This window comes from Schistocerca gregaria, chromosome 10 (genome assembly GCF_023897955.1).
Source record: "Schistocerca gregaria isolate iqSchGreg1 chromosome 10, iqSchGreg1.2, whole genome shotgun sequence".
Lineage (NCBI taxonomy): Eukaryota > Metazoa > Arthropoda > Insecta > Orthoptera > Acrididae > Schistocerca > Schistocerca gregaria.
In genome coordinates, this window is record NC_064929.1 from 187,230,820 (window position 1) to 187,243,635 (window position 12,816).

The following is a 12,816-nucleotide window of genomic DNA, read 5'->3' on the forward strand; positions in this document are numbered from 1 at the left end:
CGTCATTCTCAATGGAAAGAAGTCTTCCGAAGTAAGAGTGATTTCAGGTGTGCCGCAGGGGAGTGTCATAGGACCGTTGCTATTCACAATATACATAAATGACCTGGTGGATGACATCGGAAGTTCACTGAGGCTTTTTGCAGATGATGCTGTGGTGTATCGAAAGGTTGCAACAATGGAAAATTGTACTGAAATGCAGGAGGATCTGCAGCGAATTGACGCATGGTGCACGGAATGGCAATTGAATCTCAATGTAGCGAAGTGTAATGTGATGCGAATACATAGAAAGATAGGTCCCTTATCATTTAGCTACAAAATAGCAGGTCAGCAACTGGAAGCAGTTAATTCCATAAATTATCTGGGAGTACGCATTAGGAGTGATTTAAAATGGAATGATCATATGAAGTTGATCGTCGGTAAAGCAGATGCCAGACTGAGATTCATTGGAAGAATCCTAAGGAAATGCAATCCGACAACAAAGGAAGTAGGTTACAGTACGCTTGTTCGCCCAATGCTTGAATACTGCTCAGCAGTGTGGGATCCGCACCAGGTAGGGTTGATAGAAGAGATAGAGAAGATCCAACGGAGAGCAGCGCGCTTCGTTACAGGATCATTTAGTAATTGCGAAAGCGTTACGGAGATGATAGATAAACTCCAGTGGAAGACTCTGCAGGAGAGACGCTCAGTAGCTCGGTACGGGCTTTTGTTAAAGTTTCGAGAACATACCTTCACCGAAGAGTCAAGCAGTATATTGCTCCCTCCTACGTATATCTCGCGAAGAGACCATGAGGATAAAATCAGAGAGATTAGAGCCCACACAGAAGCATACCGACAATCCTTCTTTCCACGTACAATACGAGACTGGAATAGAAGGGAGAACCGATAGAGGTACTCAGGGTACCCTCCGCCACACACCGTCAGGTGGCTTGCGGAGTACGGATGTAGATGTAGATGTAGAGGATGGGGCATCGTCACACTGGCATATGGAAGTGCGGGAATTTTTAAAATAAAAGGATTACTGAACGATGGGTCGGTCGCACTGGACCAAATGGTTCAGCCTTATATCACTGGCCTCCAAGGTCACCTGACCTGACTGCATGTGATTCTTTCTAGTGGGGGTTTATAAAATACATTGCTTACGTGCATAACAGCAGCTGTGGATGCTGTAATTCAAAAGATATGCTCGCTGCAGTGTGGGATCGATTTGAATATTGCATTGACACATGCTGTGCATCTCAAGGGGGGGCCATATTGAACACCTATGAAACAGTATGGAGGGGGGGGGGGGGGGGACAAAACACTAGAGTCCCGTTCATCAAGAAACAAAATTCATTGTATATATTTTAGTTCCAGAAATAAAGACCTGTCAAATCGGATGATTCTTTTTGATCCACCCTGTATATTTCGATGCCCCCCCCCACTCCCCTTCCCACCTATTTTCCACGTAAAGTTTGAAAGAAAGCGATTTACAGAAATACTTAGCTGGATTCATTGCCATTTGTCTCTGTGTTCCACATCAGCTTTGTTACAGTTCATGTAATTTCCCTTTTGTTGCATTCTGATGACCTCTCCTCTGTCCGCCACATCTCGAAAGCACAAAAGTGAGTTTATCACTGGTTGCTTGCATTGATAGTGCAGTTGATTTTGTTTTTCTTAATTTTTCAGATATGGAATATTTTCTTTGGTGGTCGATATGTAGTGTTGCTTATGGGCCTGTTTTCAATGTATACGGGTCTTATCTATAATGATGTATTCTCGAAGTCATTGAATATATTTGGCTCATATTGGAAAGTAGAATACAATGAATCAACCTTAAGGCACAGTAAAGAGCTACAGCTAGACCCTGCAAAAGAGTTTCTTCAATACCCGTACCCTTTTGGAATGGATCCAGTTTGGCAGGTATGTACTGTGGTGTATTCACGTATTTCCTGTTTCTTCTTGTAGCTACTAAAAGTAAGACAAGTTGACATTCCTTGATGTACAATCCATTTAGTCTGATTTAATCAGGTCTAACTTGGTGTCAATCACGGGCTTCTTAGTGATGAAAGTGCTATAATCTGTTGCTATTTTCACTAATTGAGTCATGGAACCTGAAAAGCTACAAATGAAGGTTTTTGTTGAAAATAGGATCCTTGGAAAAATAATATTAGAAAACTTAATCCAACTGTTGTAGCACAAGGGCAAAGATACACACACATATTTGGGAGGAATCAATTCCAATTCCCCAGATGATTGTTCAGATTCACATACGCTATGCTTCCAAAACTCACTTGCAGAAAATAAAGGGCAATAACTAGAATAAGCCTGTAGTTTTATTTTTCTTTGTCTGATCCGAGCATATGGTGAAGCTCTGGTTATCAAAAATTGCATTAATATGTTCTAAAATAACCGAAGTATGAATGTATTTAATGAGTAAATATGCACAGAAATTCTGCAAATATGCGCTGTGATGTGGAAAATGCATTAAAAATACAAAATACAACAGTGGCAGCTCTGTACAGACTGAAACTACGCATTAACATTTTCTGATATCAAAAACAATAACTTTATTTTGGTAGTGAACATCATTCATATTTGTTACAATACAAAATTAATTTTTGGAATGAGATTTTCACTCTGCTGCGGAGTGTGTGCTGATATGAAACTTCCTGGCAGATTAAAACTGTGTGACGGACCGAGACTCGAACTCGGGACCTTCGTCTTTCGCACGGCAAGTGCTCTACCAACTGAGCTACCCAAGCATGACTCGCGCCCCATCCCCACAGCCTTACTTTCTGCCCGCGAAAGGCAAAGGTCCCGAGTTAGTCTCGGTCTGGCACACAGTTCATTCTTTAGTCTATTGAACACTGTTTAAAGTCTGAAAAAGTTCTCTTAACTTAATTTGGTGTTAGAGCAGCAGTGCCATTAGGAAAATAGTCCTTTTAAAAATGTTTCTTAAATTTCCCCACTAATGTTAATTGAATATGACAAATAAAATGTAATCTCCACCTTTTGTACTTTGAGAGACAGTGTACAGCATCACCTGGTCGCTGCTTCTTGGTAACAGAATCACCTTTTCCAGAATGGACACATTTTTCCTCGACTATTTATTTACGTTAGATTACTGAAGTTTGATGTACACAATTTGCTAGGAGTTCTTGCTATGCTTTGATGACTACGTGCAAGCTGTACACATTCTCTGGTTTCAGGGGAAGCAAAACCGGTGTAAAAATTAGACTTGACTTCCAGGTATTCCATCACTCACAAAGAGATTATGCTCTGCAATTGACACCACCATTGTGATTATACCCTTTGGGGAAAAAATATAAAAGAAGTTGAAAACTTGTAAAATATGGTGTTATGTAAGGCGTTACATATCTTAATACTTTCAGAAAATACAGAGGCATTATACAGAAAAAATAGTCTTATAATACATGTTAGTAAATAATAACCTTTGAAAATGTATCCCATGTTATTTAAGGTTAACAGCATCTTTTTCACCTAAGGTATTATTTTCAGAAGTTTTGTCTATAGCATCCAATTAACAAGCTAGTTTCAGTGCAGTTGAATGCCCTAGAGCTCAGTGAATTGTGACTGAAATATTTAATTTGGGATATGGAACCACGATAAAGCAAAGTATCCATAAAAAGTGAGTAGTAGAATGAGCTGTGGTTGGGAATGGTCGTAGGCTGTGCGAGTTCACAGACTCAAATATGGAGGACATAATATTAGGCATTTCTGGCATAGAGAAGTAGCTGAAAGAGCTGAAAACAAGTGAGTTTCCAGGTCTGACATTGACGCTTTCCTTAGTTTCCTAGATTTCTGAAAAGCATTTGACATGGTGCCCCACTCCAGACTGTAAACAAAGACACAAGCATACTGCACAGGTTCCCAAATTACGGAGGTATCAAAACCTTAGCCTGACGATATTAAATTTAACACATTACATCCCTTTTCCCAGGAGTTATCAAAGCTATTAAAATAAAACTGTGCCAGGATATGGAATCATACCTTGTACATTCAGTGATGTTCTATTAACACTCTGCCATTCGGAGACACCACAGTGGTGTCGAGTGCGAAATAGCGGTAAACAGCCGGCGACACAGTGGTGTCATAAGCATAGTATTGCACAGTGGCTGGTGACAGCACTTCAGTATCTTTTGCATTCTGTTGATGTTTTGTTTAACAGTAAGTTACACACGTCAACAAGTTTTTTGTTTTTATAAGTACTTGTGCCCTTCAATCATGGCAGATGAGAGACAATACAATTATTTATGATGAATGCGCGGGTGTCTTGTCTGATGTTTTGGACGACTTGGCCGACTGGAAAGAAGACATTGGATATAAAAAAAATTAAAGTGATGAAGAATCATTGGAAGATAGTGAAATACATCCAGCGAACGCTAAGGTTGCCAACTGATTCAGATGAACCAGTCGAAGAAGACAGTGGTCAGACATGGATTTACTGAGGACCAATAATAAATTTGAAGGATCTACGGGTCCAAACATATTTCCCAAAGATATACAGAGCGTCGAGGATATCGTAGAATTATATATTGGGAATGGTCTATTTGAATATATTAGCAATGAAACCAATTAGTACTACAGTTACAATTGCAATAGAAGGAAAGTGGATAAAAAAATATACCAAATTTGTTGACGTTATGGGACCTGAACTTCGAAAATGGTTTGGGCTTGCTATCCTTATGGGAATTGTAAATAAAGCAAGGATTGATGGTTATTGGTCAACGAATCCAATATTTCTCAAAATGATATCCCACAATCGAGTCGGACAAATATTATCAATTTGAAATTTTTCCGATAACATCAACAACAACAACAACTACTACTACTACTACTAACTGCATAATGCCGCCCCAGTTTTCAATGTGCAATTCGTAATTGATTATTTTTCCGAAAAGTTTCTTTAAACTTTTAAATTAAGTCAAAACATTTCAATTGATGAAGGAATGATACCTCATTCAAGATATATTCCGGCCCTGGACAGCCTTTAGCAAAAACAGTGATGGAACTATTGACATCTTCTTATGGAAAGTGGCATCACTTCTACATGGATACTTATTATAACAGTGTAGAATTTGCAGAGAAGTTACTTGAAAAGAAAATTAGAGTTTGTGGAACGATACGGCAAAATAGATTTCTGGAAAAATTAAAGTGCGCAAAAGTCAGTTTGAAGCTTGTCAATGATGGAAAGGTGAAGTAATCGCACAGGTATGGAGAGCTTCGAAAACTAAAACAGTAAGAATGATCTCTACAAGACATAATGCCACTTTCACTGACACTCCAAGAAAATACAGAAGAACCAGTTACACACACAAAAAAACCCGAAAGTGTGTTAGAATTCAACAAATACATGAAAAGAGTGGATCAGGCAGACCAATATTTGAGTTATTACCCTATATACAGAAAAACTATAAAATGGTCAAAAAAGGTTTGCATTATCCTCTTTAATTGCACATCATTTAATGCATTACGTACAAGTCAGTAATTCAATACAGAACGTAAGTCTCAGATTTCACGATTTTTTATTGAAAGTATCTGATTTGTGGATAAGACTATGTACCTGTTGATGAGTAAAAATTGGAGGTTGCCTCTACATCGCGTTCGTCTCAACATCATCCAATTGACAGACTTTCCGGTCACATGAGGCAACACCAACTAATACTTATTTCTGTAAAAAATAAATGAAAATGAAGAAAATGCTGTATATGTTAAAAAACTTAACGTGAAAGTCCTGTGGAGTTGAGTCAAGTCTTGGAGACTATTTTGCTGTGTATCATATGAAAGAGAAATACTAACAAGGGAACCTCCCCATCGCAACCCCCTCGGATTTAGTTATAAGTTGGCATAGTGGATAGGCCTTGAAAAACTAAACACAGATCAATTGAGAAAACAGGAGTTGCGTGGAAGTATGAAAAAATAAGCAAAATATACAAACTGAGTAGTCCATGTGCAAGATAGGCAACATCAAGGAGAGTGTGAGCTCAGGAGCACTGTGGTTTCGTGGTTAGCATGAGCAGGTGCGGAATGAGAGGTCATTGGTTCAAGTGTTCCCTCAGGTGAAAAGTTTATTTTCACAAAGTTATGATCTGTCCGTTTGTTCATTGACATCTCTGTTCACTGTAATAAGTTTAGTGTCTGTGTTTTGTGACCGCACTGCAAAACCGTGAGATTAGTAGACAAAAGGACGTGCATCTCCAATGGGAACCGAAAACATTTGATCGCAAGGTCATAGGTCAACCGATTCCTCCATAGAAAAACATGTCTGATACATTCTATACGATACTGGTGACAGTATGTGCGTCACATAACAGGAATATATTGTCAACACACCTAACTTGTACACTTGGCGAATGGATAAAAAGATTCCTCTACCTTGCCCGATTTAGGTTTTCTTGTGGATGTGATGATCACTCCGAAAAAAGTGATGAAAACATAAGCGTTTGTCACATAAACTGAAAATAAAAAGCTAAACTTTTCACCCGAGGGAAGGCTTGAACCAAGGGCCTCTCCTTCCGCATCTGCTCACGCTAACCACGGGACCACTGCACTCCTGAGCTTGCTGTTTCCTTGTTGTTGCCTATCTTGCGCATGGACTACTCAATTTGTATATTTTGCTTATTTTTTCATAATTCCACACAACTTCTTCCTGTTTTCTCGATTGATGTGTGTTCACTTTTTCAAGGCCTATCCCCTGTGCCAACCTATAACTAAATCTGAGGAGGGTGCGATGGGGAGGTTCCCTTGTAAGTACCAAAGACAATGCAAATAAATACATGAAAAAAATGAATTTTGTATTTATTTACGTATGTATATCGTCGAAATTTCATGAAAGTAGGGGAACAGGGTTGAGAACTAACGATGAGATTTATAAAAATTAACAATTTATAATCTCCCGATGTTGTCAAGAATGGCTGATGACAAGCCAAGTAATCAGACTTAGCACTGCTAGTGTCAAGCGAATAGATTTGTATGAGACGTTTGGATAGAAAAGTGTTAAGTATCTAACCTTGTTAGGAATTGAGATACAAATTTTTGAACAAAGGTCTTTAAAAATCTATTTAATTTTTAGAAATCTTTTTATGCAAATCTACATACACATAAACATAGTACTATTGTCAATAAGAGGCAAAAATGTCAGATTTAGCTTCAATAGTTTCTGATATATTGAGAAACATTTGTATTTTTTTTCAGAAATTGCAGTTGAAAGTTGGAGTAAAGGAAAACTCACTATTGAATGAACAGAGAGCCTAAAACTCTCCTGCTTTTGTAATCCTTATCTTCTTGACGATCAGCTAGATGCTGTCTCTTTCCATCTGAGGGATTTTGCTGCATCTGTTGTATTTATGACCATTATTTCTGCCTTGGAGGGTCACTGTCTATCCAGTTATTGTAGGATTGCTTCTGTTTTACGGTCAGACTTCATTCCAAATTGCTTGAGAACCTTTATTCTGTCTGCATTTTCTTCATTGAAGATCATCACAGCATCATTGACCTCAGTCTTCAGTGTTTTGTGGCACCATGGCCCATAAGTATTGTTGAAAGACTGATTTACATTTTGAGTTGGCTTATGAGGCACTTGTACAGGTGGTCTGGATGTGGTAGATGTCTATACACTGGCTTCATTGTTGCTCCAACTGCTTCAGGGATGGTGTTCCTATGAGTATATTCAGTTCCTGCTGTTTCAGCTTTGCAGTATTTACACCAGTCAATTGAACTAAAGTTCTGTAGTGGCTTCTCATCACTTGATGTCTTGTGCGAAAATGTTGTGCATACTGCTTTTCTCATTCCTTCCAGGTTGGTTGTTGGGTTTTTTTTCCCTAATGGCTTGGCCATAGTATTCATTTAACTGATTGTTTTTCCATTCAAACGTCTTCTGGTAGTCATGCCGTCTTCAAGCTTTTTGCTAGAAAAGTTCTGTCCTACTTTATGGTCGTGTACCCATTTGTCCCTGGACTGACACACATTCTAATTTCTGTGGTATTAGGTCATCATAGGGCCTGCTATCAGTTATTTATTTGAATGAACTGGAATCACCATCACCAATGAATTTGGCATCATGAACCTCAAATTGTTCTTGAGAGAACTGATAGATCTTTCCAGCTGAGTCTCTTTCCATTCCTCCACTGGATCCCTGACAGCCACTTAATGCAACTGTTTCTTGTAATTATTGGTACCCATTATGGTGCATCCATGGCGATCTTTTGACAATACTTAAAGTACCTTCCCACTGTCGTTACTTATGGTAACTGCGCAAAAAATTTTACTTTGAAGGTGCCTTTTCTGCCATGAGCCGTCAAATGCTATGCAAATTTCATTGTTACCATCATTTTCTTCAACTGCTTCCACTGTTGCAGACTGCATTGATACTTCTGCAGTTACCCCCAGGGGACTCATGGTCCTTTCGTGAGTTACGTGCGTGGTGAGCATGGGGCCCCGAGCCATTGCAGCCTTCCTTCTTTCCTGGGCTGCATTTCCTTTCCCCACTCCTTCTTCCCCTCTGCCCTCTCCTCTCCCTCTCTTGGTGTCCTTGTTTGTTGGCCCCGCTGTCCTCCTGGTTATGTTGGCTTCGTGATTTGGTTTTGTTTAGTAATTATCTCATTATTTTGGCATCCTCTGGTCCGCTTCCGGAGTTAGACCTCCATTACTAAATATCTATTCTGTAGTGTGGGCCATTTGGGGAAGAGCACCTTACCTAGTGTGCCCTCCTAGTTCCTTCCATCTTTTCTTTCACGTCATTGTCTGACGGTAGGGTTCATAGCCAACATGGTAGCCAGCCTGTATGGTGGGGTCGCTATGCACACTTTTTGTTGAGCCCCCTGAAACCCCAGGGATCACACTTCAGATACCTGAGCTGTGACCACCTCATGTAAGCCTAGCAGTGGTTGCTTGTCATCCTGGAGCATTAGAACTTCTGGCAATGGCCGCTGTGCCAGATGGCTCTTGCTGTGGCTGGGTGGCGCTCGGATGGGAGTGGATGGTATCATGGCGGACGCTATGCAAATGAAACTCATACGGATCCAGAATGCTGACCATTCTGCTACGCCCGTCTCTTTGAATGGAACTGATTCTTTTAGTGCTGCTTCTTCTGGCCCTTTGGCCTTCCCTCCCATGGCTACCTTCTGGGAGGAGGGTCAGGCTCATTGGCTAGGTGCGAAACCTTTCCCCTGCTATCTGGTTTGCACCAGGACTGATGGGGATACTTTCACCAATACCAAACCTTTTTTTTTTTCTTTTTCTTTTCTCTTTTTTTTTTTTTTTTTTTTTGGAACACATTGAAGACATGTTTGGCAAAGTGGACACACTGAGCAAGATGCAGTCGGGTTCGTTGTTGATCAAAACTGCTTCAGCTGCCCAGTCTTCGGCCCTTCATGCCTGTGACCATCTTCGCATGATTCCTGTACCAATGACCTCACACATCTTTGAATATGGTTTAATGTGTAATTTTTCACATCCTTCAAACAGATGAGGAACTTGGGGGACAATCTAAGATGGTGGGGTGTTAACTTTATTGGCATGTTAAGAATGGTCCAAAGGACAATCTCATTGATATTCGTCAGTCAGGCTACTGTAGCTGACTGAGACAGCAACAGGAAGTACCACTTTCATGACATTTATGAGTTCATAACCAGGAGCTAATTTTACCGAGCGAGGTGGCGCTGTGGTTAGCACACTGGACTCGCATTCGGGAGGACGACGGTTCAATCCCGAATCTGACCGTCCTGATTTAGGTTTTCCTTGATCTCTCCTAAGGGCAGATCATGAAACACGATGCGGGGGTGGTGTGGGTGCCTATGTTCGCTCTGATCTGACACCTACTGTACTATGCACATCGGATGCAAAGGGCGAAGGAGAAGCAGAGTTCTTGTTTTTCGAAATAAATACATCAAATCAGAAACTGCTAATTGGAGTAATCTATAAACCTCCAAACGTCGGTGCCATGTCCTCCTTTCAGTCTGCCCTGTCCTCACTCGTGACAGTATGAACACATAATCATTATGGGCGACACAAACATCGACTTACAGTTAAAATCTCCCTCTGCCGAAAAAGTAAGGCGACTGTTCCACTCAAATGATATGAGTTTAACACTGCTGGACCCAACTCATCACACGCCACACAGCCACACAATCATAGATATAATAGCAACAAAGCGACCAGATAAAATAATCCGCGCCAATCAGACATCCGCTCCGGGACTCTCTGCTCATGACGTGATATTCTTAAATTACTCAATGCACACTACCAAAGAAAAATCTCACCTGGAAACCTACAGAAACTTAAAAAATGTTAACCATGACGCTCTTCAAAAGGATTGCTCAGACATCTCTTGGCATGATATAAGCAATGAACCGACTTAAGACGGAAAAATTCGGCATTTATGTCGCAAAATTATTGCACTGTATGATAAACATGCTCCTCAACGCACTGTCAAGGTAAAGAGAGCTCCCGCTCCGTGGCTCACCACTGCATTACGCCAGTTAATGAATAAACGTGATGCTGCACATAGGGCCTTCAAGCGTAACCCAACTCCCGAGAATACGAAGCTTATAGGAAACTCCGAAACAGAACCAAGCAAAGCGTGAGGAATGCCAAAATCAGACGTGCCCGCTCTGTCGTATGCGGCATATCAAAACCTGCTGCACTGTGGAAAAAGCTGCGCAGTTTCGGTCTGCAGAAGAATTAAACGATTTCTTCTCAACAGCTGTAAACTGCCACAGAGACAAGTTTTTCCTAAAACATGTCGCTACAGGCACAGTACACAAGGCAATTATGAGAATCTCTCCCGAGGCAGAAGGAAATGGAGTGAGCATTGGCATGATTAAGAATGTCGTAGACACTATTATTCCAGTTATCACAGACATCTTCAACCTGTCTCTTGTCAGTAGTACATATCCTACTGAGTGGAAGCAAAGTTTAATTCAGCCTATACCCAAGACTGACAACCCTAAGTCGCCAGGTGACTACAGGCCGATCAGCATACTACCTGCAATTTCTAAAGCCCCAGAGTACATCGTCCATGAACAGCTGATGGATTACCTCAAAACTCATAACATCCATGACAAATATCACTCAGGCTTTCGAAAGCACCATAGTACAGCAACCGCATTAATCAAAGTAACTGATGACATTAAACATGCTATGGACAGACGTGAAGCTACTATCCTAACATTGCTTGACTTTAGCAAGGCTTTTGACACAGTTGACTTCGATATATTACTAATTAAAATGAAACAGCTGAATTTCTCAAATAGCGCAATACACTAGTTCGACAGCTATCTCAAAAACAGAAGTCAACAAGTCATTTGTGGATCCGAAAAGTCATCATGGAAAAGCGTGCGCTCTGGAGTTCCCCAAGTCTCCGTCCTTGGTCAACTACTCTTCTCACTGTACATTAATGATATTTCTTCAGTGATTCACTCCTGCAGCTACCATCTATATGCTGACGACAACCAACTGCACATAAGTGCAAGCCCCAAAAACATTGCTGGCGCAGTAGCGAGTATGAACGCAGATCTTTGCTCTGTTTCTCGATGGGCACAGAACCTAGGTCTGAAACTAAACCCCAAGAAATCCCAGGTCACACTTACATCTCATCCAAAGTTAATCAGCCGGTACTTTCGCGAAACAGTCCCTAAAATACTCCTCAATGGTATCAAACTACCATACCAAAAAACAGTAAAAGACCTTGGAATGATCTTGGATGAACACCTAAACTGGGAAGAACAAACGGTCACAGCTTGCCGGAAATCGCTCTCCTCCCTACATGCAATTCAAAAATTTAGAAAAATATTTCCAACCTATGTTAAACAAAAATTAGTCCAAACACTAGTCTTGCCTAATCTTTACTACTGCGATGTAGTTTAACATGGCACAAATAGTGAAAATTCTTGATGCCTCGAGCTAGTGATGAATGCTTGCGTTAGATACGTGTGCAATATTCGGTTGTATGATCATATCAGTCCTTCATACTCCCAGCTAGGTTGGATACGCCCACATAAGGCACACGATCTCCACACGATGTGCTTACTTCATCAATTTCTTAGCCACTGGTGCCCCCAATACTTATCTTCTCACATTAAACACCTATCATCATTCCACAATCGCAACAACAGATCGGATACGTCTATCATCTTGGCTGTACCTTTACATAACACACAATCTTTCTCCGTGTCATTCTCAGCCATACGACTATGGAACGCGCTCCCCTGTGATCTGCGTCTTATCCAGAACTACTCAACATTCAAGAGGGAACTCAAAACTTACATATTAGGGACGGTATAGCCACCATTGTTGTGCCCCTCCCATCTCTTTCTTTCTCCTCTCCATCACAGCTTCGAATTTTACCGTTCTATTTCTCTTCCTCTAACCTGTCTACCTCTTATATCTCTCTTTCACCCCATTCTATCGTCTTATGTCTCTGCTCGATGAGAATAACTCACAAGCTGCAAGAACATAACGAGAAAATTCCCAACTAACAATGGGACTGACATTCAGAAAAGAAAAGTATGTTTACTTTCATATACATAGTCATCATTATTATTATTATTATCATCATCATCATTATTATTATTATTATTATTATTATTATTATTATTATTATTGATTGTTATGCCTGGTTAGGTGTAAGAGAGGGCCTGAAGGCCCTAATCTTGCCAGGTAAAATAAATGAATAAATAAATAAATAAATAAATAAATTTCCCTAAATTGCTCCAGGTAAATGCTGGGATGGTTTCTTTGAAAGGGCACGGCCGACTTCCTTCCCCGTCCTTCCTTAATCTGATGAGACCGATAACCTCGTTGTTAGGTCTCTTCCCT

The 12,816-nt window shown here is 40.5% G+C and overlaps 1 protein-coding gene across 3 annotated transcripts in view; it reads left to right on the top strand.

Moving 5' to 3' along the window:
* The window catches only part of LOC126293733 (V-type proton ATPase 116 kDa subunit a 1), a 123,037-nt gene that overhangs the window by 80,076 nt on the left and 30,145 nt on the right, over positions 1-12,816 (top strand). For all 3 annotated transcript variants that reach the window (XM_049987065.1, XM_049987064.1, XM_049987066.1), the window contains exon 10: positions 1,666-1,899. In XM_049987065.1, coding sequence (XP_049843022.1) covers positions 1,666-1,899 — 234 coding nt within the window. The remainder of the gene's footprint in view (positions 1-1,665; positions 1,900-12,816) is intronic.